Here is a 24917-nt window from a genome sequence, read left to right as displayed (position 1 = left end):
GTTGATCGCCGCTTGGACAGCCCGGACCCCTCGCTCTTATCTTGAACCGCTGCAAACCGAGCAAAACCAGCCATGGACGCGACCACCATGGCCAACGCGACGCCCTCAGACTCGCATGCTGCTCTTAGCACCTCACCGCCGGCCAAGTCTCTCTCCCAGTCGCAACAGCACACCAGGACTTACCAGGCATGCATACCCTGCCGCCGCCGGAAGGTCCGATGTGACCTCGGCCCCGTCGACAATCCCCACGAGCCGCCGTGCGTCAGATGCCGCCGCGAGAGCAAGGAATGCTTCTTCTCCGCGACCAGGCGGAAGCGCAAGCCTCAGGACGGCGGCGAGGGCATCGACGACGATGGCCCCTCCGACTACGAGGTCCGCAATGGTCGCAAGCGGCTCAGAGATAGCATCGACAGTACCCCGCGACACCCCGCCTTGCCCACCATCAACGCCAACGAGGCCGCTGCCTACGATGCCGCCGGTACCGACCAACCTCTGACTCCGGGAGGCTCCGTCGGCCGATACCAGCCTTTGCGCCGCCCTACCGATCCCCAGTTGTCGACGCAGGACGATGCGCAGAAGGTCAACAACGAGACTACGGCGATACTACAATCCAAGGAAGTCTTCAGTGGACACGACGCCCTGAACCTGCTATTTGAGGCCGCTGGGCGGACTGGTGACATGGATCACGACGCGCATGGGAGCACGACCAGCCAGCAGCGGCCCATGTCCGTCAGCGGCAACACCCCAGGGTCACAGGCGAACCTGACGAGCCCCGCGACGGTAGGAGCGCGACCTTACACTAGTCCCACGATGGCGCGGTCTACAGTTGAGCCTGTAGTGGATCCGGCGATTTCACAATCATATACCAATGAAGACGGTTTCGACGAGGCGGGGTATCAGTCGGCTATTAGAGCTTGGTCAAAGTTCCGCTTCGTGCGCGCTGGGTGGTTCACAGCCAAGGAGGCTCTTGCCTACATGGACTACTTCTACAAGTACCTCTCGCCATTGACGCCGATTGTGGTCCCGAATTTCGAGCGCTATGAGAGCCACATCACTCTGCTCACAGAGGAACCGATGCTCGTGGTTACACTGCTAACAGTGTCCTCTCGCTACATGACTCTCACCGGGCCGGGGTCGAGTTCACGGCCTTTCGCAATCCACGAGAAGCTCTGGAATTACCTCCAGGGCATGATTGACCGGATGATCTGGGGTCAAGAACAATTTGGTGGTGGTTTCTGCGGAGCTGGCGCCCAGCAAAGCTGCGATGTAAATCCTCTGTCCCGTAAAGGACTCCGTGCACTTGGAACCGTGGAAAGCCTTATGCTGTTAACGGAGTGGCACCCACGTGCCTTGCACTTCCCTCCGGGGGACGATGATGATGAACTCATGGCCCGTGAAGAGCCAGTCTCTTTTGCGGAAACCAACAGCAACGAGCAATACAGGGGTATTGGGGGGCAACGCATCGACAGCTGGTTAGAACCTTGCTGGCGTAGCGACCGGATGTGCTGGATGCTCCTTGGTAACGCACTGGCGCTGGCCTACGAGATTGGTGTCTTTGACGAGACGAGCGAGGCAGAGTTTCAGGAAGAGAACAAGAACCTGCCACCGGCCAAAGTGGAAGCATATTTCCGCAGGAAAAACCACCTTAAAGAACTCCTCTTGATTTACATCACCCAGACCAGTGGCAGGGTCGGCCTTACCTCAATGCTGCCCCGATCTCAGAGGGATGCATCATTCCTCAAGAGCCCTGACGAGCGTCTGCATGAACGGTTCGAGGTTCTAAAGAGAACGGGGCGAATCATACGCGAGCAGTCCGGAACCTCACCCGGTAGGGAGCGGAGAATCAACAGCCAAGAAATGGTTCTGTATTTCTGGATGGAGATTGCTGCCATTATGGAGCGGGGCAATCAGCAGATGTTTGGTAACCGCCGGCATACCAGGGAACTAATCAAGTCTGAGGAGTACAAGAAGCTACTTGCTGAATTTCAACCAATGCTTCGGAGCTTCAGGGAGCATTTGGACAGATACCGCCATCTCAGTAAGTTGAACACTCCAATACCGTAGGATTTCATTGTTGTTAACGAGACATAGTACCCCCGTTGATGTGTGACGTCTTGACGATCGAATACGAATATAGCCGTGTGTACCTCAACTCTCTCGCTCTACAAGCTGTTGTAGAGCGATGCATACATAACCCTCTACAAAACAATGTCGGTGCACCGCCCAATGGGACCCCCCTTGGCTCTCTCCCTTCTGCCAAGGACCCTGGTGCCATACCCGCAGCGTTGTTAATGAGGATGTATGGCAACGATCGGTTTTTCATCCGGGAAGTCATTGACGGCTGCCGCAATGTCTTGACAGTTGTTGTCAAAGGACTGGAGCCAGGCGGCTACCTCAAGCATGCACCTGTCAGGACCTTCTTCCGGATCATCTCCGTCGCCATCATCCTACTTAAGACGTTCGCGCTTGGAGCGACTGAAGACGACGTTGCCATCTCGCTTGGACTGATGGAAGAAGCAGTCTCAGCGCTGCGCGGCTGCATCGTCGACGATGTGCACGTCGGCAACCGCTTCGCCGACCTCCTCATGACGCTCATAACATGCATCAAGTCGCGGTTTGTGCGCATGACCACCGGCGGCTCAGGGCGAGCCTCGATGCAAGCCTCGCGTGCCACGAGCCAGAGCCCTAATCCCCCGGGCATGCCAGGCGTAGCCTCGCAACAAGCGCCAGACGGTTTAGGGCGGCCACCGCAATTCATGCCACCACCAGGCCAGGGCTACCCCCACGTGGGCAACAACGCCAACGGCGCGGCGCCGCAGTGGCCTGCCTACGGCAGCAGCAATAGCGGCCTCGCGACCCCCGACGGCACCGGCACCGGCACACGCACCCCCAGCCTCTCCCAGAATCACCCCCTCTGGGGCATCAGCACCGAGACGTACGACCCCTCGGCTAATAATATTAGCATCATGCCCCCGCCGTCGTTCGGCATGGGCAGCCCTTACCAACCGCACAACCACATGCTCGACGGCCACAACGGACCGCACTTCGGCGGTAACGGCAACAACGGCGGCGGCGGTGGCGGCGCCAACGGTCTCGGCGACGGGAACGCCTACGGCACGTCTCCTTCGGGGGGCGGCGGGCCGAATTCCAGCCACGCTGGCAACGGCGCCCCTGGTGGTGGCGGGCCGGGCGGGCCGGACTGGCTCGCGCTGCCGCTTGATCCGCTGCTGAATGGGTTTGGGCCTGTGGACGTTAATGCTACGACGTTCGGGCCGGATGTCGGTGGGTATGATCTCTTGGATGTACTGCTGAACGGGTCTGGGCTAGATGGGTTAGGTGGGAATGGCGGGGGTGGGGGAGGAGGCGGGCCTGTTGGGCATGCGGCGTAGGGCGTGGTGAGGGCGTGGAAGGGGATTGTGCTGTGTGGTTGGTGTGGAATTTATGGTGTGGTGTGGCAGGCGCGGCGTTGGTGTGGGTGGAGTTTCTTTTATGTGGGATGCATGGCGGGTGTTGGAAAGGAGGGAGGCTGTTGTCGTCCATTGCGTTTTGTCACTGGCATGCCACCACCACCGCCGCCACCACTATCACGGCCAATGACACCGCCATGAGCACTATCGCTCGTATTTGACTCAAGAGGCAGGCACTGCCTGCTTGGGGGATACGCGCTGTTGTCTTCTCACCTGGCCATCGATCACCCTCCTCACGGACTCACACACACACACACACACACACACACACCGGCAACAGGCACAGCCCACGCACCTGCATGCGCAAGCACGCATTTCTCACCCACCTACTCCAGCGTTCTCTTCTTGTCGTATACTTTTTTCTGACCTTCTTTCTCATTACCTTAGTTCGCTGGCGGCTGCTCCTGCCGCAGCTGCTGCTTTTGCTAGATACCCCCGACAAACGGACAGGAGGGCGGCGGTGGGTTGTAACGCTGCTACTGTTGCTGCTGCTGCTTCGTTCGTTGTCGGAACTACATTTTATGGACGGTCCTTTCCTGTGAATATCCCTTTTCCTCTTTTTGCTTTTTCCGTTGTAGCTGGCTTCTTGGTTCGTTCGTTCGTTCGGCTGCTTGCTTGTTTGGTGCCTGCTTGCGTGCGTGCGAGTGCGCTTGCGCGGCGCTTGCTGGCGCGGATATATGCCAACGCACGGCTTGCGCGGTGAGTATCTGGTTGGATGGATGGTTGGTTGAGCGGCTGAATGGTCGTGGAGTGTTGAACTGGTATGCTTGCTTCGCGTGACTGCGCTGCACTGCGCTGCGCAGTGCTTCTGTGCACCTGTGCGGCTCGCAGCGGGTTTGGAGTTGCGGGTTACGCGGTAGGGTTGGGTGAGATGGGATACATATACGCTGCCCGGTGAGATGGGTACGGCTGAAGCAGGTGGGTGCTTAGGTGGGCGAGTGCGCCTGTGTACGTTATGGTACTGTACTATGCCCTTCTGCTGCTGCTGCTGCTGCTGCTGCTTTGCTGCTTTGTGTTGTGTGCGCGTGTCTATGGTTTTTGCTTGATTGCTTGCCTGTCTAGGTGCTTGCCTGTTTGTTTGTCTGTCTGCTGGTTTACGTGTTTGGGCAGCTGTGTATGTGTGGTGTTTGTTGCTTGTAGGATGGTTGGGTGAAGGTTAGATGTGGGACGAGGGTTAGGGTAGTTGGTGCTAAGCTTTTAATTGTTTTGGTAGGATTAAGTGAGCTAGAATGGCGGGTGTGGTTGCTACAGTGGTGGATTGCCTTTTGGTGAGCAGTCTCGCTAGGGGTGATGTGCTTTGATATCTAGGGCGGAACGGGTGTGTTATGCGGTAGAAAAGGGTCAGTTAGGAATCTATACTATAGGTTGCGTTTAGTAATTACTAGTGTATATTAATTATTATACGTATATATAGGTAGATATAAACATGACAAAGATACTATAGCAGGGAATAATAGCACTATAAAAAGAGGCGAAAGATAATACCAATAGCTAAACAAATGCCAATATAAAAACCTCTCTATACACTACACTCTTCCCTCTTCATCCCACCACCCAAACCCCCCAACCCAACCCAACTCAGTCCTACACCTCCCCTCTCCTCCCTCAGCAAACACTCACCCATCCACCGCATCCTACACACACACCCACCAACCCAGCCCATCCAAACCCCACCAGCTTGCCATGTCCAGACGTCCAGACCCAGGCCCAGCCTAGACCGCCATATATGCCGTGCGTAAGACGTCAACGCCAACGCCAGCGCCAGCGCCAGCGCCAACATTGCCACCGCCACCAAAAGCCGCGCTGGCACGACCGGAAGGGCAGGCAGGGCTGGGCTACGCCTTGTGACCTCTACTACATACTCTACGTGTAGCCATGCCATAGCATGCCAGGTCAGCCGAGCCGAGCCGAGCCGCGCCGTGCCGTGTCTGTGTACGCGTACGTGTACGTGTGCCGCACACGGCGGAGCAGGTGGTGGTGGTGAGGTGTGTGTGGGCTGGGCTGGGCTGGGCTGTGCGGCGTGAGCTGCGCTGGGGCGTGTGTGGTGTGTGAGAGCTACCACGATGTGGTGTGGTGTGTATGGTTACGGGCAGGACAGACAAGACAAGGCAGGGCAAGGCAACCCGCTCAGCAAGCAAGTTAGTTAGTTAGTTAGTTGTTGGCAAGTTGGATGTTGGGATGATGGCAGCAAGGAAAGAAGGCTGATAGGTACCCAGCTGGATGAGTGTGGTAGACGCAGCAACAATGATGATGGCACGGCCACTCCCACCTAGCTGGCCAGCAAGACCGCGCGCACCCGTCCGTACTCGTGCACCACCACCATCCACCACCACCACCACCATCATCATCGTGCATCTCAGCACGCGCATGTGTCCGCGCACAAAAAACAAAAAACAAAAAACAAAAACCCAAAGATCCCAGACCCCAGACTCAAGGCCCAGGCCCAGACCCGTAACTATAGATTCCGCGACATCTAGAGCACGGAAACTAGGAGTAACTTTATGTGCAGAAAAGCAAAAAAACAAAAAACAAAAAAAGAAAAAAAAAGCAACACCACCGGCCCCGCTACATATGAGCCTACTCCAGTGCCAAAAAGCCCGCGCTATCGTGTGTGTATTGTACCTCGTAGCACGCAAGCAATAAAGCAGACAAAGCAAACATCAAAGTAGATTAAAGCCATCGTTCGGTTTTCGCAGCTCCTGATGCGCGCTCTGCTGCGCTGCCGCGCTGCACCACTACTCCACCACTGCTTGCTTGCTGCCATCTCCGTCGTCTATCTATCTATCCATATGACACCGCAGTCAATCTATCCAGCCGCAGCTACAACCCGTATTTCCAACCCAAGCCCACAAAGCAAGATTGCGCCGCGCGCTGCTGCGCTGCGCCTGCGGCCCGTCGTACACCACCACGAGCCAGGCAGCCAGCCCTAAAGCTAACACATGCAAAAAAGCACGTAGCGCTTACATGCCCTACCCTGACTCACGCCCTCAACTCTCACTTCACCCCTCCCCTCCGCTTCCGCTACCAAAAAAGCCAACAGAACCCATGGCCTGCCCGGACCGAAGACAAGCTTTCAGCCCCGCCCCGCCCTGCGCCTCCCCACACGGCTGCCCACTCCTTCATCAGCTCCCACATCCCTGACCACCCCAATCGCCTGCACCGACCTCAGCGCGCCCCCCTCCTGCGTGCATCCCGCATCCCCCCACGCCAGCGCCTGGCTCGGCTCCGCGACCACGGCCCCGCTCCACGCCTTTCCGTCAGCTGCAGCTGCTGCAACTGCTGTGCTGCCGTCGCCCGTCTTATTGTTGCCGCCCTCTTCCGATAGAGTGGGTGGTAGCGTTGCGGAACTGCCAGCTGAGGCGTTGCTAGTCGTGCTCGGGGCGCGGCCGAGCTGGCGCTTGCGGCGGTGGTTGCCGGGCTCGGTGCTCGAGTGCGCAGACCCGGGACGCGACGCAGTGGCTTGCTGCTGCTTCTTCTGGGCTATGAGCGCGGCAATCGTGTCATTGAGGGTAGGAGCGTTTGCTGAGCTGACCGCATTGCTCGAGCTGGCCCCGGATTCGGTCGGAATGTTTGCCCTTTCCGTTCTTGTTGTGTTAGAGGCCGGGTTAGGGTTAAGGTTGGTATTGTCGCGGTTGTCGGTTGTCGCTGAGTATGGCGGCGGCGGGCTCCTCGTTTGTCGCACCGATCTGAGATCAGCCGCGGTATCCGCACGGCGCAGCGTTGATGAGTGCCTGCGCTGGCAGTTCCGCGCTGATGACGAGAGCTCCTGGAGAGGATTTTGGGACGTGGCGCCATTGAGCGCTGAGACGCCTGCCCCGACATCGCCGTTCTCGCCATCACTGCCCGAGTCATAGAATGGTCCTGCGCGTTTCGCAGTGTGTGGCACATAGATCGAATCCTTGTTCGTCTTGGTCAGGCCTGCATCTGGACGAGCGGCCGCGACTGCTCTGTCACCGTTCAAAGAGCGGGTGTGCAACCTGCAGGAATTCGTCAGCGATTCCCAGCATGCTTTGCGATGATCGGCACCAAAACAGTAAGTAACCAGGGTGCGGTTGATAAGACAAGCACTATAGGAAAGGTCATGCGGAAATTATTGCGCGTTACTTGCCGAAACGGAACTCCGACTGAGCATCGAACTAACATACCTTTCCTTTTTTGACCCAACGGCTGCAGGCCGTGCAGGATCATGACGAGGGTGTGACTGAACAGCCGGATCTCTGGAATGCTGCCCCGATGGCGTGAGATGATAACCATCCAATGGCTTCAGCGAAGCCGAGGCAATACACGCCCACAACCATTCTGCAGATACAACAGGGATTGATTGATCGACACAGAACTTGATCTTGTGGCTGGTTGGCGAGAACGCACCACAGATTAACAGCTTTGTGTCATGGCTCAGAGCTTCAGCAAAGGTTGCTCCTATTTGCATAATGTTAGAGAAATGATGGAGCGAGCTGTTGGACAATAGGCTCACCCATGAGTTTGAGAACTTTGTAAACATGCAAACGATCGAAATCCACAAAGCCAGAGACGGTGATAGTCATACCACGAAATACTGCAATATGTCAGCAATAGTCACACGCGCTTAAATGAAAACTTACCAGGGGTGCGGAGCTGGGGTAGCGGTCTACATAGCATCTCGACGTTCGGATCTGCGAGCTTTTTGTGGTGAAGGCATAGCTCCACCCACCACTCATTGACCTGGTTTAGCTTTCGAGCGCGCTGTGGGACACCTTCAAACTGGTCGTGAGTCACATTGTACGGGAGAATGACAAAACCCATGTCCAAATCTCGATCAGAGAGCAGATCTAGACTTTCTGGGCTTTTTGCAACTCGAGCGCCATTATCGGCTAGAAATTTTTCGAGAATATCAAACTGCAATGCCTTGTCAGCCGAATCCTCGCCTTGTGTCAATAAAACATACCTGGTCCTTCGTGAACCCATGCATGTAAATAAACCTCCCAGCAAATATGCCCCGGGTCTCCACTGGACGTTCAATGGGAGCATTCTGCGAGTTGAGTTCAACCATGCTGGCGGCCTTCCGAAGTGGAGCGCGGCTCTCCGGGGCTACGGCTTTATCAGCGGTTGAGGCGTGAGGCTTGAGCTCTTGCCATAAATCATCCCCCTCCGGTCTGGCAGAGAAGCTACCGCCGCTCGCGATGTCATTCCATATCGCCGAACTTTGGCTTCCAAGCTTCGTGCTGGCTGTGCGTCTTAGCTTCCGTCGGCCTTCTCCTTCTCCCGTCTCGGGTGGGCGCATTCGCTTTCCAATGGGTGTTGTTTCGTCCGGCACAAGTTTAAAGGCACCTATACCGCGCTGTTCTGGGGGCAGCACGGGATCGTACAGAGACTCGTCCAGAGCCATTTTCCTCGCAAGACTTTCGGTGAACCACTCCAATGACACTGTTTTGACATTCCATAACTTTGCGTGTGTATATTTTTGGCCTTGCGGTTTCCGCGTGATAAGGTGCGTTACAGACTTTGTTAGGTCGCCCGAGTATAAAGCGCCATTCGCGGTAATCTTGTCTTGAAGGTATTGTCTTTGGTAGACTAGGTAATGTTAGTTGGAAAGCCAATGAGCTCACGCGCCGCCACTTACGGTCATCGAATCCAGTTACACATATACGCAAATCATAAAACGTTGGCGCTCGATGAGTCTCTTCCAGGACGGCGACGTCGGTATCCCCTCCCTTCAACCATGACTCGCGAACAGCCTCTAGCCATTGCGGCAGCACGACCTTTACGTCAGGGCGCTCCTTGGCGACATACTTGTACTTGGGCGTGAAGATGTGGCCGATTACGAGATGGGTTACGTCCGAGGTCAGGTCGTACTTGTGGGCAGCGCCCATTTCGATTGCCCATTTTGCCAACTCTCCCTATAAGTGATGTTTTTAGTAGCGATTGGGGGGTGGAGGGCGGTAGGCTTACTCGGTGGTCCTGGTCGATGGCGGTGCAGCACAGGATGACGCCTGCGAGCGGCGACTGAGCCTTGGCTGGGAGAAAATTAGCATTGAACACGGATAGTAGAGCACGAGCGTAGGTAGTACCCTGATCAGCGGGGAGCGGCATCCTGTGAGGCCGAGAGACACCCAAGTGGAGTCGGGCTGCTAGGTTGGGGGAGTGGAAGACGTGCTAAAACGCGGGCGGTGTTGGCCGAGTCGAGGCGCGTCGGACGCGTCAGTCACGTGGCGGGGAGTGGGCTGAGATGCCTTCCCTCCCGGTGTCGGACGGGAGGCGCCCATCGTTTCCCACAGCCAATCCCCACATTCTCTGTCCTCATAGCGCTCATCTTTTCGTGGTCGTCCCCGCGCAAAACGTCACCGTCACGTATTGTGGTGACCGCTATTCGTCAGAAAAGGGCAGCGATGTTCGATGGCGAGAGAGCCTCCCCACGGCGCCGTCGCGCTGACGATGGCCTGCCTATCTTTTGTTTTGGCCTGCGAGCAGCGGCGACCGTTGGGCCCCCATCCTGTTCGGTAACCCCAGATGCAGATCCTGCACCCTTTGGACCGCAGGGCGCTTGGCGTCGGCGGGAGGACACGAGGGTTTCCCAAGTCGCAGCCCTGCGATTGCCACCGAGGCTCGGGAATAGATCTCATGACGTGGTGCAACAGGGGGACGACCATCGCATTATTCCCCGCGTCAAGTCACAGTCAACTGTCCCATGCATGCAAACCATGGTACGGCGCGCGCAGCTGGCAGCTGTCCGCTCGTGGATGCTGCATCCGAGGATTCCGGCTTGGGCGCATCTAGAGCGCGATTGATGTCACGGCTAGGCTTCTCTCGGGCTGGCAGGAGGCGCCGGATGGCAGCACGAATCTCAAATATGGCCGGCTACAATACAAAGCCTTTGGATCGTCCTGCATTGCTGACGTGCAGTCTGCACGTAGCGCCTGATGAAGCCTCTCATAAGGCCTTCCCTCCCCCAAGCACTCGCCGATCAGTCCGTGCAGGCAGTGCGACGACTGCGCGTCCGCTCCGCAAGCCTCTCTTCCCTGCCCGACCCCATTTACCTGTTTGTCGCCGGCGCGTCGTTTTAAGCAAGGAGCAGCGGTCCCTACGACTTTTGCCAGCGCATGACCGCACGCATCCACCCTTGACCGCCCCAAAAATCCGAGTAAAAGGTACGGCGGCATGAGAACCGTTGTTTCCACGAGCCATTTTCGCTGTTGTAAGTAGCACCATCACGCCCTCCCACCCTCACCTCTTCCTTTGTACGTCCTGCCTTTAATACCTCGTCTGCGTCGCGACCCGCGTCTCCGCTGGCCGATGCCTGCTTGCGTGGATGTCCCTTTCACTTGCGTCGAGACGTCTCGCAACAATTGTGCATATCAACACCTGCCCTGCTCCCCCGTGTCCCTGCATGCGCGCGTCCGTCGTCTCTGCTCCTCCTCCGCTCCTCTCCGCGACATCTGAAACTCACACCAATTTCCATAATGACAGAGTATCTCCGAGTTCATACCGAGAGGGGGCGCTTGTCCTATTTGCCTGACCAGCCTGAGCGCCACTCGTGCTGCGCTTTATCTCCCGCCGAACTCTTCCAGACTCGCAGTCCGCTCTTCAACCCACGCAGTCGCCGGCCCCAGCGCATCCACATCGCCCGCGTCCCTCCCGATTACTCTCTCGCTCGTAAAAAATCTCGACGAGGCCGTCCGGTGGTCATTGAAAAGCTGGCGGGCCCACGGGAAAACGCGAAACGCTTCCTCACTGCCTTCTTCTCTCCCCACCTCGGCGAGAAATCACCTACTCCTACCCGCCCTCCGAGTTTCAGCGCCGAGGATCCTGGCTCTTCGTTGTCCACGGAGAGCCAGAGGGAACCGTCGAGCGACACAATGCGCAGCTTGCCGAGGAATACTGCAGGGGGACCGGTCGACGGAGCCGTTGCTAGGCCGCCGCTCATTGATAGTGTCAGATCGACGTCTAGTCAGACGAGTAGCAATCGCAAGAGCATCATCTCTTCATTCACGAGAACCATACCGGACGATAAGCCGCTAGCGACAGGAAATGGAATTAGTCTGGGAATCTCGTTGGCGGAGCCTGTTCTGTTCCTTCAAGGATTTGAGCACACGGAGCACTCGGAAAGGAGTACTGCGATGCTCAGAGGCAGCCTGCATCTGAGAGTCTCAAAAAGCACAAAGATCAAGGCTGTTAGCCTGAAGTTCAAGGGCCGTGCAGTCACTAAATGGCCTGAAGGTGCGTCGTCGATTTACGGCGTATCAACCAAACGTAGTGGAAAACTAATAGTTTTTGCAGGTATTCCGCCGAGGAAAACTGACTTTGAAGAAGTGGACAACATCATGAGCCACACATGGCCGTTCTTCAACGCCCAATTCCCCACTGCGGAGTCCGGACCGTGCGCGGATCATATCGAATTGTACGATCGCTCCGCAACTCACCTCGCTGTTCCCGGTAAGAGCGTTAGCAAACTGTCGTTTGACTCGTTTTCTCCAATGAGCTCGAGTACGAATCTCAGCACCAAAGACCAAAAGAGGCTATCATTACAAGTGAACCAATCGAGGAGCTTTGGCAAAGGTGATTCGTCTTCTGGAGGGCCCACTGTTGCGCAAAAAGGTTATAGGACGTTTCAACCTGGCGACTACGTCTATAATTTCGAATTGCCGCTTGATAGCCATCTTCCGGAAACGATCGACGTAGAACTTGGGTCTGTTAAATACGAACTCGAAGCCGTGGTGGAACGTGCCGGTGCTTTCAGAGCCAATCTGGTTGGAAACAAGGAAGTGGTCCTCATCCGGGCACCAGCGGAAGGCTCTCTCGAGCAGGTCGAACCTATCGCCATTAGCCGGAATTGGGAAGACCAGCTGCACTATGACATTGTCATCTCCGGGAAATCTTTCCCACTGGGTTCGCAGGTGCCTATCGCTTTCAAACTCACGCCGCTTGCCAAAGTGCAATGCCACAGGATAAAGGTGTTCGTTACCGAAAACATCGAGTACTATTGCAACAACAAACGCGTGCATAGGATAGAGCCAACGAGGAAAGTGCAGCTGTTCGAGAAGAGGGCAGACGGACCGGCAAACAGTACGTATCCCGGAAGCTCTATGAGGATCATCTCAGGCGGTGGTGTCCCATTCGACCAGAGAGCTGCTGCGGCTCGGGGAGACGTAGACAACCTCACTCTCCAAGATTCGACGAATCTACTTGGATGTCTTGACGGTGATAACAATATTGGCCCGACGGAGATGGAGTTTAGCGTCCAGTTGCCCAGCTGTCACACTCAACGTGAGAAGGGAGAGAAGTTCCAGAAGCTGCACTTTGATACGACGTACGGCAACATTCAGGTGCACCACTGGATAAAGGTGAGTTCAGTCCTCTGTTCAGTATTGGTTCTATCGGCTAACGGTCTACGCAGATTGTGATGCGTCTGTCAAGGCCCGATCAAAACGACCCCGGAAAGAGACGGCATTTCGAGATCTCTATCGACTCGCCGTTCCACATCCTTTCCTGCCGGGCTACTCAGGCCAACACTGCACTGCCGGCTTACTCGTCTCCCGAATCCGGTGACGGTATCTCGACTCTTCCGGAATGCGGCTGCCCCAATGCCCCTGTACGACGTGGCTCTCCTGCATCGTTTTTACCTACGATCAATGCGCTCAATTCAGCTCGCACAACCAACGCCGTGGAAGTTCCAAGTCCCGGACTCGCAAGACCGCAGGCAGCGCACATTGGGGGTCCAATTGTCCCGCAGTTGCAAAGACCCATTCATCTCGTGCGCGCGCCCTCGTTTAATCCACCCGCCTTTGAGGATGAGGAGCCGCCTCCGCCTTTGCAGACGCCGCCGCCGGAGTATGATTCGATTGCGAGCCCGACCAGCGGCCTTGCTGACTACTTTACGCGACTGTCCGACGCTTATGATGATGACAGCGACGGGGAAGGAAACACAGTGCGGACGCCGGGTCGGGTTGAGGTCCCCCTCACTCCCGGCAGCCGGGTGAACCGCAGCATGGACGAACAGCGATCATGGGTACCCCTCGGCCATATCGCGCAATAGCGCAAGGCGAAGAAGGGTCTCTTGACATGCGACATGCGACAGAACACATATTTACGATCTTCAACGATTCTTGACGAAATGGACATACATACATGTACGAAGCAAAATGGCAAGAGTGGGTGGGGTGGTGGGGTGTGGGCCAGGGTTGATTGCGGGGAAGGTTCGCATGGTTTTAGTTCTCGGATATCTTTGCTCGCACGACAGCGGAGCTTTGCATGCATAGCCGGCGTTGTGTGGAAGCGGGCCGGAGTTTATTGTAGCTATAGACGGAGGGAGTTTTTTTTTTTTTTTTTTTCGTGTTTTTCGTTTTTCAGGTCAACAGCGCGCCAAGGCTGGGGGTCCGCCGGTAATGCGAAATTATTATTGTACAGCAAATAAATTGACAAGCGTGTTGATAAGTGCGAGAGGAGACGCGTCGGTGGCTTGGAAGGCAGGCCCAATCAGACGTGGGCAGACGACCCCGCCGGCCTTGGTGAGGTGTTGATGTTCATGCTCCCCTGCGCCCACAGCTCCTCCGTCCTCGATCCGCAACAACCGTCTGGGCACGCAGCTCGAGTCAGGCAGCGGTGAGCCGCAAGGCAGACCATCCAGCGCGGCCACGGCGCAAGCACCACGGTTCCGCGGCCATTATGCGAGCCAAGGAGCCGCCAAGAGGCCCAAGGCCGTGGCTCCGCTGCCACGAGCGAGGCTTCCTACAAAAAAGCCGTCACGGCACTCTCGGTCCTCGCCACGGTTCTCTCCCTCCCCGAGCTGCAGAGCTCTCGCGACTTGGCGCCAACTCGACGATTGACAGAGGCAGTGTTGCGCTCGGCTTGCCGTTGGAACCGTTCAGTCGAACCCGTGGTCCCCGCACGGCCTTTTCCGCCCGCCGCATCACCGTCATCGCGAAAAGAATACCGCCGAACCCTCTCAGAAATCCTCCACCGGCCAGCCAACCCCCGGCCAACTAGGTCAGCCAAGCCCTGGGCCACGAAAACGTCTTGCGTGAGCCTCAATCTCTGACCGGCACAACTTCCGACCACCTGCTCCACCTTCCGTCTACTTATCGCGCCACGCCCGCACGAGGCCAGACCGGAGCGGCGACTGGGCGCGACCAGTTCACATATGCTGTCGACCACCGCTACTACTCCCTCGCGCGACCCCAGGGGCCTTTCCCCCACATAAGTCGAGAAACGATCGACTCCCCCCGAGGCACACCGCCAAACATACCCTGCCTACAAAGACCCTTTCAGTCTTTCCCGTCTCCCGACCACCACACGCGTAGCAACCAGCCAACATGGCGTGGCACCACCTGGAAATCACCCGGCCGCACCTGGTCTACATCATCCTGGGCGGCTTCACCAGCCTGTTCATGCTGTGTTCGTCCGTCATCAAGGAAAGACTGTACATTGGCGAAGCCACGGTAGCCACCCTCTGCGGTATCATCTTCGGTCCCCATGCCGCCAACCTGATCAATCCGTTGGACTGGGGCAACACCGACCTCATTACCCTGGAGTTTTCCCGCATCGTCCTGGTCGTCCAATGCTTCGCCGTCGGAGTCGAATTGCCAAAGGCCTACATGGAGCGCCACTGGCGCTCGCTGTTTGCCCTCCTCGTTCCGGTTATGACATTCGGCTGGCTCATTACCAGTCTTTTTATTTGGGCATTGATGGGACACAAGCTGAACTGGCTGGATAGTTTGTGTTGCGCGGCTTGCGTCACGGCCACTGACCCTGTGCTTGCCTCGTCCGTCGTTGGTAAAGGCAAGTTCGCGAAGCGTGTGCCGAAGCACTTGCGTGACTTGCTCTCTGCCGAGTCTGGCTGCAACGATGGCATGGCCTTTCCCTTCATTTACCTGGCCGTCTACGTCATTCGCTACCACCACCACCCGGAGGAGGTCTCGTTGCATTGGTTCTGCTACACCATTCTTTACGAGTGTATCTTCGGCGCTGTCTACGGTGTCGTCATTGGCTATATCGCCAGGCGGCTGATCCGTTACGCCCACGAACACGACCTCATCGATCGAGAGAGCTTCCTCGTGTTCTACTTTGTATTGGCCCTATTCTGCGCCGGTTCCGGAAGTATGCTCGGCATGGACGACTTGCTGATCGGTTTCGCATGCGGAGTTGGCTTCAGTAACGACGGATGGTTCCTGGAAAAAACCGAAGAGGCCCATGTTTCGAACGTTATCGATCTGCTCATTAACTTGGCTTTCTTCGTCTACTTCGGCACTATCATTCCTTGGGAGACCTACAACGACGCCGCTCTGGGCATCAGCCCGTGGAGACTGGTCGTCATTGGTATACTGGTCCTTCTTTTCCGCCGGATTCCCATTATGGTCGCTATGAAACCGCTGATTCCAGACATCAAAACGTGGCGCGAGGCTTTATTCGCAGGTCACTTTGGACCTATCGGCGTGGGCGCCATTTTCGTCGCTATTTTGGCTAGAGCTGAGATGGAGCATATTGTAGAAGGAGGTTCGGAGCCCACAGACGAATTCCCGTCTGCCGCGGAAAACGGCCATCTCAACATCATTACGCTCATCTGGCCCATTACCACGTTTTTGGTTATTTGCTCTATTCTAGTTCATGGATCTTCGATTGCCGTATTTACGCTCGGAAAGCATATCAACACGCTCACTCTCACCCTGTCTTACACGCAGGCGAACGAAGAGGGTCCTTCATGGATGGACAGACTTCCGCGCATCCAGTCGCGCTCCAAGAGCTCTATGTCTCTGCGCCGGCCAGACGAGACGGATTCTTCTTACGACGAAAAGGGAGAGTTTGCGCCAGGCACTCTTGGGCCTCTCGGTATTCCTGGTAACTTTTTGCGCCGCCAAAAGGATGATGACACTCACAGTCGCTCCTCAAGTCTTCGACCTCGCAACCGCAAGAAGTGGGAGGGAGTGGGCCCTGGAGGACCGATTAGTCAATCTGCCATTGCTCCTCAACGTCGTCGCGAACACGATCCGGCCGATCTTCCAGACCAAGCGAAGACTGACTCGGAGGCGACCGCGCTCAACAGCGATGAATCTCCGGAAGAGATCGAAAAGGAGGGAAGGTCCCAGTCTCCAGAAGAGGAGATTTACCAGGAAGGCTCTCACACGATTTTCGAGGATGAAGAAGGAAATGTTCTTGAGGTGCATGACAGCAAGGGCCAAAGCCCCGAACAACGTGCCAAATACGCCAAGGAAGAAGGCCGTAGGCTTATGCGAGAGAGGGACATTCAGGGTGGCGTTGCACAGACAGAAGACGACCACAAGGTCGACGAAGGTGCCAAGATTGGCCACGAAATCAAGGACGGCGTCGAGCATCCCCAACGTCATTGGCGCGACATGCGGCACCGTCTACAGCGCCGCCATACCGAAGGCACACCACCTGTCCCTAACGAGAAGGAGAAGAAGAAACCGAAGCGCGGTCCAGCTCTGGCGTACCAATTTGGTAACACCATCATTGTCGAGGATGAGGATGGTGAAGTCATCAAAAAGTACGACATTCCGGGACAGCAGAAGAAGCAACAGCAACAACTAGAAGGAAAGGAAGTCCCTGCTGGCGAAGCCGGCAAGACACGCCAACGCTTGCACCGCATGGGCACGCTTCTCGGCATGTCCCACGAAGATGCAAAGGCAGCGTCTCAAGGCCAGGTGGCGGACAACGGTGAGGGTCCCAGCGGTACCAAGAAGGCTGCCAAGGCGGCCGAGCGTGAAGAGAAGAAGAAGAAGAGGATAAAGGAGGAGGAAAGTGATGACGAGCACATCCGATTCACGGTCAATGCGGGTGGTCAACGCATGAGCAAGGCCGAGTTCATCGCTCAGATCCAGAAGATGGACCCCAAAGCGCGCGCCAAGATGGTGGAGAACAGCAACGTACCCGACAGCGTCAAGAAGGAGGCACGCGCGGATGCGCGCGAGGCCACGGGCTCGTCGAAACAACCAGAGCAGCGCCAGACCAAGGCCAAGGATGGAGAGGAGCGTGGCCGCAAAGCTGCGCCGCGCGCCCAAACAGACACCATCCCAGTCAGCGAAGAAGGCCAAGCGGTCGTCCGGAGCGTTGGATCGGATGAGCGGGAACGTCGCCCCACGGGCCCCGACGGCCTCATGCTCATTGACAGTGACGACGAGGAAATCCCCTTCCACAACATTCACGACGACCTCGAGGCCCACGAGACAGGCGCGGCCCAGCGCCGGCGGCGCCTAGCCGAGAAGTCGCAGTCACAGTCGCAATCGCAGTCGACGACGCCAACGCGCGGCGGCAGCCCCTCGCGCCGACCGGTTGCCGCGGCCGGACGCACCGAGAAGGGCGACAAGCTGCGGGCGCCAGCGACGCATTTGGCGGAAGGCGAGACGGCGGCGGAGAGGCGGCGTCGTGAAGGCGCGCTGGGGCTGGGGTCGGGCGCGCACGACTCGGAGAGCGAGTCCGAGGAGGAGGATGTGGGCAAGGGAATCCGCAAACCGCCGGCCGAGACGAAGCGCGGGCGCGAGAAGCTGGAGCAGCGCGACAGCGCGGAGCGCGAGCGCAGGGACTTGCAGCTGAAGCAGGCGCAGGCGGCGAGTGAAGAGAAGGAGATGAAGGATGTGGCTGCCTCCGCTGCTGCTGCTGGTGATGAAGTTGATGACGATGGGCACGACGAGCATGAGAACGAGAACGAGAACGAGAACGACGAGCACGACGAGGGCCGCAGCCGTACCCCCGGCATTAGGTTCGCGGAGCCGGCGCGCCCGCCGCCGGCTGCGGGCCAGGAGGAGAGCCATCATCACCGGCGGAGGTCGAGCGGGCTGAGGTGGGGGAGGGATGTTGGGCGGGGAAGGAAGTAAGAACGTAAGAAAGAAAAGGCCATGATGCGGCGTATGTCTTCATCGTGACGCACGCGGTCTGGCTTTTTTCGGTCTGCTTGCTTCATCGAGCCCTGAGCCGTTGACCTCTTCTTTCTCTTTCTTCTCTCCATCTCTTCTTTTCTTGTTCTTCTACTTCTACTTCTTCTACCTTTCTGCGTTTGGCGCAACATAATAGACAGGACGGGGCGGGGCGGGATAGTCGTGTGGTCTGGAGTAGGGTGCTGTTGTTGCTGCTGTCTGTTTGTTAGCTCGTTTTTTTGGTGCGTCGTGGCGCCCGCTGGTTATCGCCTGGGCGCGTGTAATTATTTAGTCCTGGAGGGAGGGACGGAGGGATGAAAGGTGGGGGAGGAAGGAGTTGGGGAGGAGATGTGAGAGGAGATGGAAAGGAGGAAAAAGAACACGTGGGATGGATGAATACATATATATGATACTACTGATGCTTTATACTCAATGTCTGGGGGCTGGTTGTGGGAGGGGATGGTGAGAGGCGAGGAGGGGATAGACAGACTTTAACTACTTAATGTGTTCTTATGTGGTTGTGTGCATATGTGTGTGTGTGTATGTGTGAGGGTTGGTGATAGGTTTATATAGTTAGAGGGAGCGCAGTATATAAGCTTAATTTTCATATAGATATCTATACTCATGCTTACACCCAGACACACATTTCCTCACACAAGTATCAATGCCACTACAACCCCTATAACAAAATCAATCTAACACCTATCGCTACACCAGTGCTTTCAAACTCTCTTAAGTTACTTCCAAAGGCACGTCACAACGCCACGACAGCTTTACAACGCGTCGAATATTAGTGATGCAGTAAGTGGCTACACTAGATAATTGCACAAGCTCATACATTGACAGCATCCGTCACCGCGAACCGAGATGCACCGTCTAGCTCGACAGGAGACGATACCAGCAGTCGCTACCTAACAGCGTATACCTTATCTAGCTCACAGCCCGGCTGGGGTATGGGTGAATTGAAGGCCTTAGAACACACACACAGACTCTACATGATTTAACTTAGTAATGTTTGTGCGGGGTGAAGAAGAGACCGCTATCTTGCAAACGGCGACCGACGTTGCCTGCGCGCTTACACGGGTGGAGCGTAGAGCGTGCGGGAGGGCTTGTCTATGTATGTTGTTGAGGAGGTGGCTTGGACTCGAAATGGTGTGTGGGAGTGGTTGTGGTAAGTATTCGACCTGGCCTTATTGCTCAACCCCGCAGTTCACTATAGATATTTGAATAGCTAGAATCCCTTGCTGCGGTGTTGTTGTCTTAGCTATATATATCATCGCCGGCCGCTGGATCAAAAGGTCTGTATTATGATATAGTGTGTGGAGATACTGTCTTGTTCAATGTCCTATGTAAACATGTAACGGCGCTTCTAGGCACCCACGCATGCACCCATACTCCTCAAAAACAAGCAACAAGCAAGCAAGCAACTAAGCACCCAGGCACACGCCCTCAGCCTCGGGCTCTAACTCAACAACTCCCTAATATCCTCAATGCGCTGCACCTTCTTCTCCTCGTCACTCATCATGCCCAAACTACTGGCCAAGAACTTCTTGCGCTCCTGGATCTTCAGCATCTTCTCCTCAATACTGCCACTGACGATGAAGCGCGTGACCAGCACATCCTCCACCTGGCCCATGCGGTGCACGCGGTCGATGGCCTGCGCCTCCACCGCATAGCTCCACCACGGATCCATCATGAAGACGCGGCGCGCGGCCGTGAGATTCAGCCCTACACCGCCGGCGCGCAGGCTCAGCAGCAGCACCACGCCCCGCGGCGCGTTGCGGAATTCGGCCAATGCGGCCGCTCGCGCTTTTTGCGTCATGCTGCCGTCGAAGCGCACAATGGGCAGGCTTTCCCGCCCTAGTGCGCCTTGGATTAGGTCCAGGAAGCTCGTGAATTGGCTGAAGACTACCGATTTGGTGAATGGTTCCGCGCGGCGCAGTTTCGTGAGCTTCGAGACTAGTGCTTCGATCTTGGCGCTGGCGGCGCTGTTAACCCGCCGCAGCGAGATGCGCGGCGTCTGCGTGCCGCTTGGCTCCTGTTGCGTGCAGGTGTACAGGTTCTCGCTGTCTGGTTCAGGCTGCGCGGGCTCGGGGTCGTGGCGCACGACGACGAAGACGTCACGCGCGTTGATGGGCTCGCGGCAGTTGAAGCAGCGTGGGATTTCGTTTTTGTCGCGTTGGTGCTCGATGTAGTCTAGCAAGCACTGCTTGCAGGCCGAGTGCCAGCAGCCCGTCACGGCTTGGTCTTCCATGGGCTCTTCGGTGCAGATGGGACACTCCGAGTGCTGTTCTGCCTGGATTTGCTTCAGGACGTGCGCGCCGAATCTGTTGACGTCTTGCTCTCCGTTCTCGTCTTCTGCTTCGAATCGCTGGATCAGTGCGTCTAGGTCCATGTCGTCGGCAAGTCCGTTGGCAATGTCTGCCGCGTTGGCGGCGTCCTCTTCCTCAGTCACTATGGCCTTGTTCCGCGTGAGTACGGGATGACAGCAGCTCTGGCGGAGGCGCAGGATCTGCGCGAAGATGGTGGTGTAAGATTTCATCAGCGTGCCTGCCTCGACATTTGATGTAAATGCCTGCTTGGCCTTTGTGAAGATGTAATCGTACACCTCGCGCTCCGCTTGAGACAGCTCGAGCAGTTCAATGTCAATCTTTCGCGGTGGTAGTGGCACGAGCGCTTCACCGTCAGGTGTCTTCATATCCTTGGTGCGGCGGAGGACTAACGGTTCCAGGACCGTTTGGACCACGTCGAGAGCACGAATGAAGTCTCCTGATTCAAATGGAACGGTAATGAAGGTCTTCCAGAACGAAAAGTTGGACCACGGCTCTACTCGCAAGAAGTGTACAAGAGAGAAGAGGTCTTCAAGGCGATTGACAATCGGCGTGCCAGTCAAGATCCAGCGATGCTCCGCTGCAAGTTCGTAGCAAGCTTTCGCTGTTTTCGACTGCCTATTCTTAATAGTGTGAGCCTCATCCAAGATAATGCGAAAGTAGTCCACGGAGAAAAGACCACCATGCGAGCCACGATTGCCGCCCATAGATGCGACCTGGTTAAATTCTGAGAGCACCACACCATAAGAAGTTATGATGACGTCTGGAGCATTCGTCGCATTAGCTTCGCAGCACAGCTTCTGGAGATTGACAGCCTTTTCAGATCCATAGTACACCATAGATTTGAGGGTCCCGGGCTTGGAGGCCTTTTCCGCTTCGCTTTGCCATTGTGCCAATAAGGACATGGGCGCTATTACCAGCGTCGTATGAGGAGCTTTCTCGACGGAAGTAGAATACTTTGGCAGACGAGGCAGGTCGTTGACTGTAGACCCATTGGCCGTTGAGTCTGCCAAAGTATCTGCCTTGTGCGAATGGATAAGGCTGAGCATTTCGATAGTCTTGCCCAACCCCATTTCATCTGCCAAAATCCCACCAAGACAATTTTGCTCCTGGACAGGGAAGTCTAAAGACATCTCTCCGGAATACGGATTGACATAGAAGCTGGGCTGTCCAGTGACCTCCGGCAATGGTTGATCGTCAACATCTTTGGTTGGCCATGTGTATTCCTCCCACAACGGATGCATGGACAGTTCTCTTCGATTAGACTTTTCGTCTTTTTCCTTGTTCATCATCCAATGAAGAGCTTGCTTTTGGTATTTCCGGAGATCCATGGCAAAAGTCTCCGCTGGCTCCGCTTCGGGTGTGTTAAAGTCGAACGACTGCGCCTTTTTGTATAACGAGTCGAGTTGATCCTGAGCGAGTTCTTGTCCCTCTTCTGCTTCGTCCGAGGGAGGCGTCGAAGGGGTTCCTTCTTGAGATTTCTGTGATTTCGAAGGTCCTTGTTGTTCATTTTTCTCTGCATTCTCAGCGGCTCGAAGCAACCCTTGTCGTTTGTGCTTCTCTGTCGTAACATTGGCTGTAGTCGGATGTAGGTTGATTTCATCAAACAACTTGACCAACCCGACTTGACGAAGACGCAAGTTACGTTCCTCCAGTGACTCCTGCGCCTCGAAGAAGGTAGTTTGCCGATTGGCGTCTTGAGGCTTCATGAACCCCCCAGCTTCAAACACATTCTTTAAAAGGTAAGCGCGCAACTGGAGATAAATCGTGTCGTTGGTCCGCAACCTGTCGGGAGTGAAAATACAGGTTCCCTCGAAACTGCAGACTTTCTGGTCGATCAACGACGATATCCAAGCAGCCGACTCGTTCTCCAGGCGACCCACTTCCTCTCCCCTAGTGTTGGTGAACCGGACAACAATGTCTTGGCGCTTGTTGAGAATACTCCTTGCTTTTCCGCCTCTTCCAAATGTTGTCATAGCTGGCTGTGTTTTTGTCCTCTCGATACCCACTGTATCACCGGACTTGATCAGGCCTAAGCCACTCCTCGTTGCCCATCCAGCTACGCCGAATGCTCCTATGTATCGCTTATCAGGCATGGAAGTCCGGGGCGGTAATTGTCGTGTGGGTGGCGTGGAAGCGGCCGGGGGAACACTTGCGCTGCCCGAATGCGATCTACTAGATTTCGCAAAGGCATCGAGAGTTCCTGTGGATTTGAGTGCGGTATTAACTGGAGTAGTTTCCCATGATCCGTCCAGGAAAATGTTTATAGCTAGACACAGAGCTTCGTCAGCCACTGCCAGTGTGAAGCAATGCTTGCACCAAACATACCGTGTTGTATGTCATTCCCGCTCAGCTTTTGCAGTCTTTGTAACGTCGGCGCAGGTACTGCCTGTCCGACGAAAGACGCGAACAAGTCTGGGTCAAAGCCCTCGGGACCTTTATCTCCATTGGCAACATCTTCTGCTCCAGCATTTATTTGTACATCCGAGATTGTCTTGGGAAGCGCTTCGAGCTCGTCGGGTAGTGAAGTGTCGTTTGATGTGACAGGAGACTGGTCGACGAAGAAGCGGCGCTTCTTAGCGGGTCTTTCGTCTGGGTGGGTAAAGGACATGCTCGAATGCGTCGTGGAAGAGCGCGGGCGAGGCGAGAGGCGTGCGGGCGTGTCGACGCGTTCCGACGCGCGAGTCAATTCGTCGACCAACACGGGCCAGACGTCATGGAGAAATAAATCCAATCGCCGCTCGCCTTTTGCAGATTACCCACACCGAAGTCAGTCAATCACTCTCACAATGCAGTCGCTACGCAGGTCAGCAGGGCGCATTGCCCGCCCAAACGCCTGTTTGTCCTGTCGACGCACTTATGTGACTACCGCAGCCGCAAACGAAGTCCAGAAGGCGCGCGTATACTGCTCCAACCTTATACGGTAGCTATCAAGCCCCCCACTTCCATGCGCCATCACCAGCTGACCCCCCTAAGCCACTACGACTCGCCCTCATTTACCCTCCAAACCTTCATCCCGTTTCCTGCCCGCGATGCATACCTCGCTATCCGCGCTTTCAACATCGACGTCGCCCGCATCGCCGATGCTACATCGGTCGAGACAGTTGGGCGGATGCGGATGGAATTCTGGCGGGACGCCGTCACCAGCGCACTGCAAGGGACGCCGAAGAAGGAGCCCGTAGCTGTGCTGCTTGCACACGCGGCTGAAGACCTACATGCGCGCAGCGGTGGGCAGTCCCGCCTGAGCAAGAGCTGGTTCCTGCGCGTCATCGCGGAGCGTGAGAAAGTGCTAAGCAATCCGCCGTACGCCAATCTGGCCGCGCTTGAGACCTATGCCGAACATACGTACTCGACGCTGTTGTACTTGACGCTGCAGGCGCTGCCGCTGGCATCGGTGACGGCAGACCACCTCGCCTCGCACATTGGCAAGGCGACGGGCATCGCGGCGGTCCTGCGTGGCCTGCCACTTGTCGCTTTCCCCCCGCCCCCGAACCATCACTCCAATCAGGCGGCGTTCGGTGGGGCAGCGTCCAGTGCGTCTCGGCAGGGTGCTGTTCTACTTCCGCTCGACATTATGGCCGAGGCGGGCGTCAAGGAGGAAGAGGTGCTGCGGCAGGGTGCGGATGCGCCAGGTCTGCGTGACGCTGTCTTCGCCGTTGCAACGCGTGCCAATGACCATCTGATCACGGCGCGTACGATGCTGAGCAGCCTGCGTGCGGGCGGCGAGGTGGACCATGATTTCGAACATGCACACGAGGAAGAGCACCGGTACAGCCCACAGCAACTGAGCGCGGGGACACAGGCGCAGCAGCAGGACGTCGAGCGGGCGTTTGGTGTGTTGATGCCCGCTGTCGCGACGAGTTTGTGGTTAGACAAGCTGCAGAAGCTTGACTTTGACATCTTCAACCCCTCGCTCCGCACCACGGACTGGAAGCTGCCCTGGAAAGCATACTGGGCATTTAGCAGGCGGAACATCTAAAGTGCTCAGCGCTTTCTCTCCATTTCTGTCTCATAAACACTCCCGAAGCGTAAAAGTTGAGCAGAATACAGCGTCCAGCCAATCAGAAGGCGCTGAAAGGACGCGGGGCGATTCAGCCCTGTGGAGCGGCATCGGACCGCATTACTAAGCAAAGCATACATGGAACATCATCGCCGCTGGAATTCCGCGGAGCAAACTATTTCTCACAATCACACCTGCGCCTTACCGATCTGAATTCTTACGTTCTCACCACAAGTTTCCAGTTACGCCTTCCCGATCTGACCACCGTTTGCACGACGCG

At 56.3% G+C, this 24917-nt stretch overlaps 9 protein-coding genes across 9 annotated transcripts; 6 read left to right on the top strand and 3 right to left on the bottom strand.

Moving 5' to 3' along the window:
• Positions 1-87: 87 nt before the first annotated feature.
• K452DRAFT_300917 (uncharacterized protein) lies at positions 88-3389 on the top strand (the record flags this gene model as incomplete). Its single annotated transcript, XM_033542383.1, has 2 exons — positions 88-2038; positions 2092-3389. 2 exons carry the CDS (start codon positions 88-90, stop codon positions 3387-3389), a joined length of 3249 nt encoding a protein of 1082 aa, XP_033394575.1.
• A 1033-nt stretch (positions 3390-4422) lies between these two features.
• On the top strand, positions 4423-4949 carry K452DRAFT_311314 (uncharacterized protein; the record flags this gene model as incomplete). Its single annotated transcript, XM_033543408.1, has 5 exons — positions 4423-4486; positions 4530-4622; positions 4681-4735; positions 4776-4807; positions 4882-4949. The coding sequence occupies 5 exons, from the start codon at positions 4423-4425 to the stop codon at positions 4947-4949; spliced, it is 312 nt and encodes a 103-aa protein (XP_033394574.1).
• On the bottom strand, positions 4857-5518 carry K452DRAFT_85348 (uncharacterized protein). The gene has a single exon (XM_033547234.1). It carries the CDS (start codon positions 5347-5349, stop codon positions 4987-4989), a length of 363 nt encoding a protein of 120 aa, XP_033394573.1. The 5' UTR covers positions 5350-5518; the 3' UTR covers positions 4857-4986.
• On the top strand, positions 5519-6325 carry K452DRAFT_85347 (uncharacterized protein). Its single transcript, XM_033547233.1, has one exon. The coding sequence runs from the start codon at positions 5688-5690 to the stop codon at positions 6108-6110; it is 423 nt and encodes a 140-aa protein (XP_033394572.1). The 5' UTR covers positions 5519-5687; the 3' UTR covers positions 6111-6325.
• On the bottom strand, positions 6326-9833 carry K452DRAFT_85446 (uncharacterized protein). Its single transcript, XM_033547235.1, has 8 exons — positions 9515-9833; positions 9396-9460; positions 9067-9337; positions 8392-9017; positions 8069-8342; positions 7942-8022; positions 7613-7886; positions 6326-7444 (listed from the first exon to the last, which is right to left on the bottom strand). Exons 1-8 carry the CDS (start codon positions 9534-9536, stop codon positions 6541-6543), a joined length of 2517 nt encoding a protein of 838 aa, XP_033394571.1. The 5' UTR covers positions 9537-9833; the 3' UTR covers positions 6326-6540.
• A 1070-nt stretch (positions 9834-10903) lies between these two features.
• Positions 10904-13476, top strand: K452DRAFT_233566 (uncharacterized protein; the record flags this gene model as incomplete). The annotated part of the gene is made up of 3 exons (XM_033537314.1): positions 10904-11660; positions 11721-12784; positions 12838-13476. The coding sequence occupies 3 exons, from the start codon at positions 10904-10906 to the stop codon at positions 13474-13476; spliced, it is 2460 nt and encodes an 819-aa protein (XP_033394570.1).
• Positions 13477-14752: 1276 nt separating this feature from the next.
• Positions 14753-18268, top strand: K452DRAFT_233609 (uncharacterized protein; the record flags this gene model as incomplete). Its single annotated transcript, XM_033537317.1, has 2 exons — positions 14753-17426; positions 17481-18268. 2 exons carry the CDS (start codon positions 14753-14755, stop codon positions 18266-18268), a joined length of 3462 nt encoding a protein of 1153 aa, XP_033394569.1.
• Positions 18269-19605: 1337 nt separating this feature from the next.
• Positions 19606-23593, bottom strand: K452DRAFT_352946 (uncharacterized protein; the record flags this gene model as incomplete). Its single annotated transcript, XM_033545798.1, has 3 exons — positions 19606-22906; positions 22966-23229; positions 23581-23593. The coding sequence occupies 3 exons, from the start codon at positions 23591-23593 to the stop codon at positions 19770-19772; spliced, it is 3414 nt and encodes a 1137-aa protein (XP_033394568.1). The 3' UTR covers positions 19606-19769.
• On the top strand, positions 23585-24616 carry K452DRAFT_233681 (uncharacterized protein; the record flags this gene model as incomplete). Its single annotated transcript, XM_033537322.1, has 1 exon — positions 23585-24616. The coding sequence occupies one exon, from the start codon at positions 23585-23587 to the stop codon at positions 24614-24616; it is 1032 nt and encodes a 343-aa protein (XP_033394567.1).
• Between the last annotated feature and the right edge of the window lie 301 nt (positions 24617-24917).

Source organism: Aplosporella prunicola, assembly GCF_010093885.1.
Source record: "Aplosporella prunicola CBS 121167 unplaced genomic scaffold K452scaffold_22, whole genome shotgun sequence".
NCBI lineage: Eukaryota > Fungi > Ascomycota > Dothideomycetes > Botryosphaeriales > Aplosporellaceae > Aplosporella > Aplosporella prunicola.
Note: the sequence above shows the minus strand (reverse complement) of the source record. Positions and strands in the feature narration are given on the sequence as shown.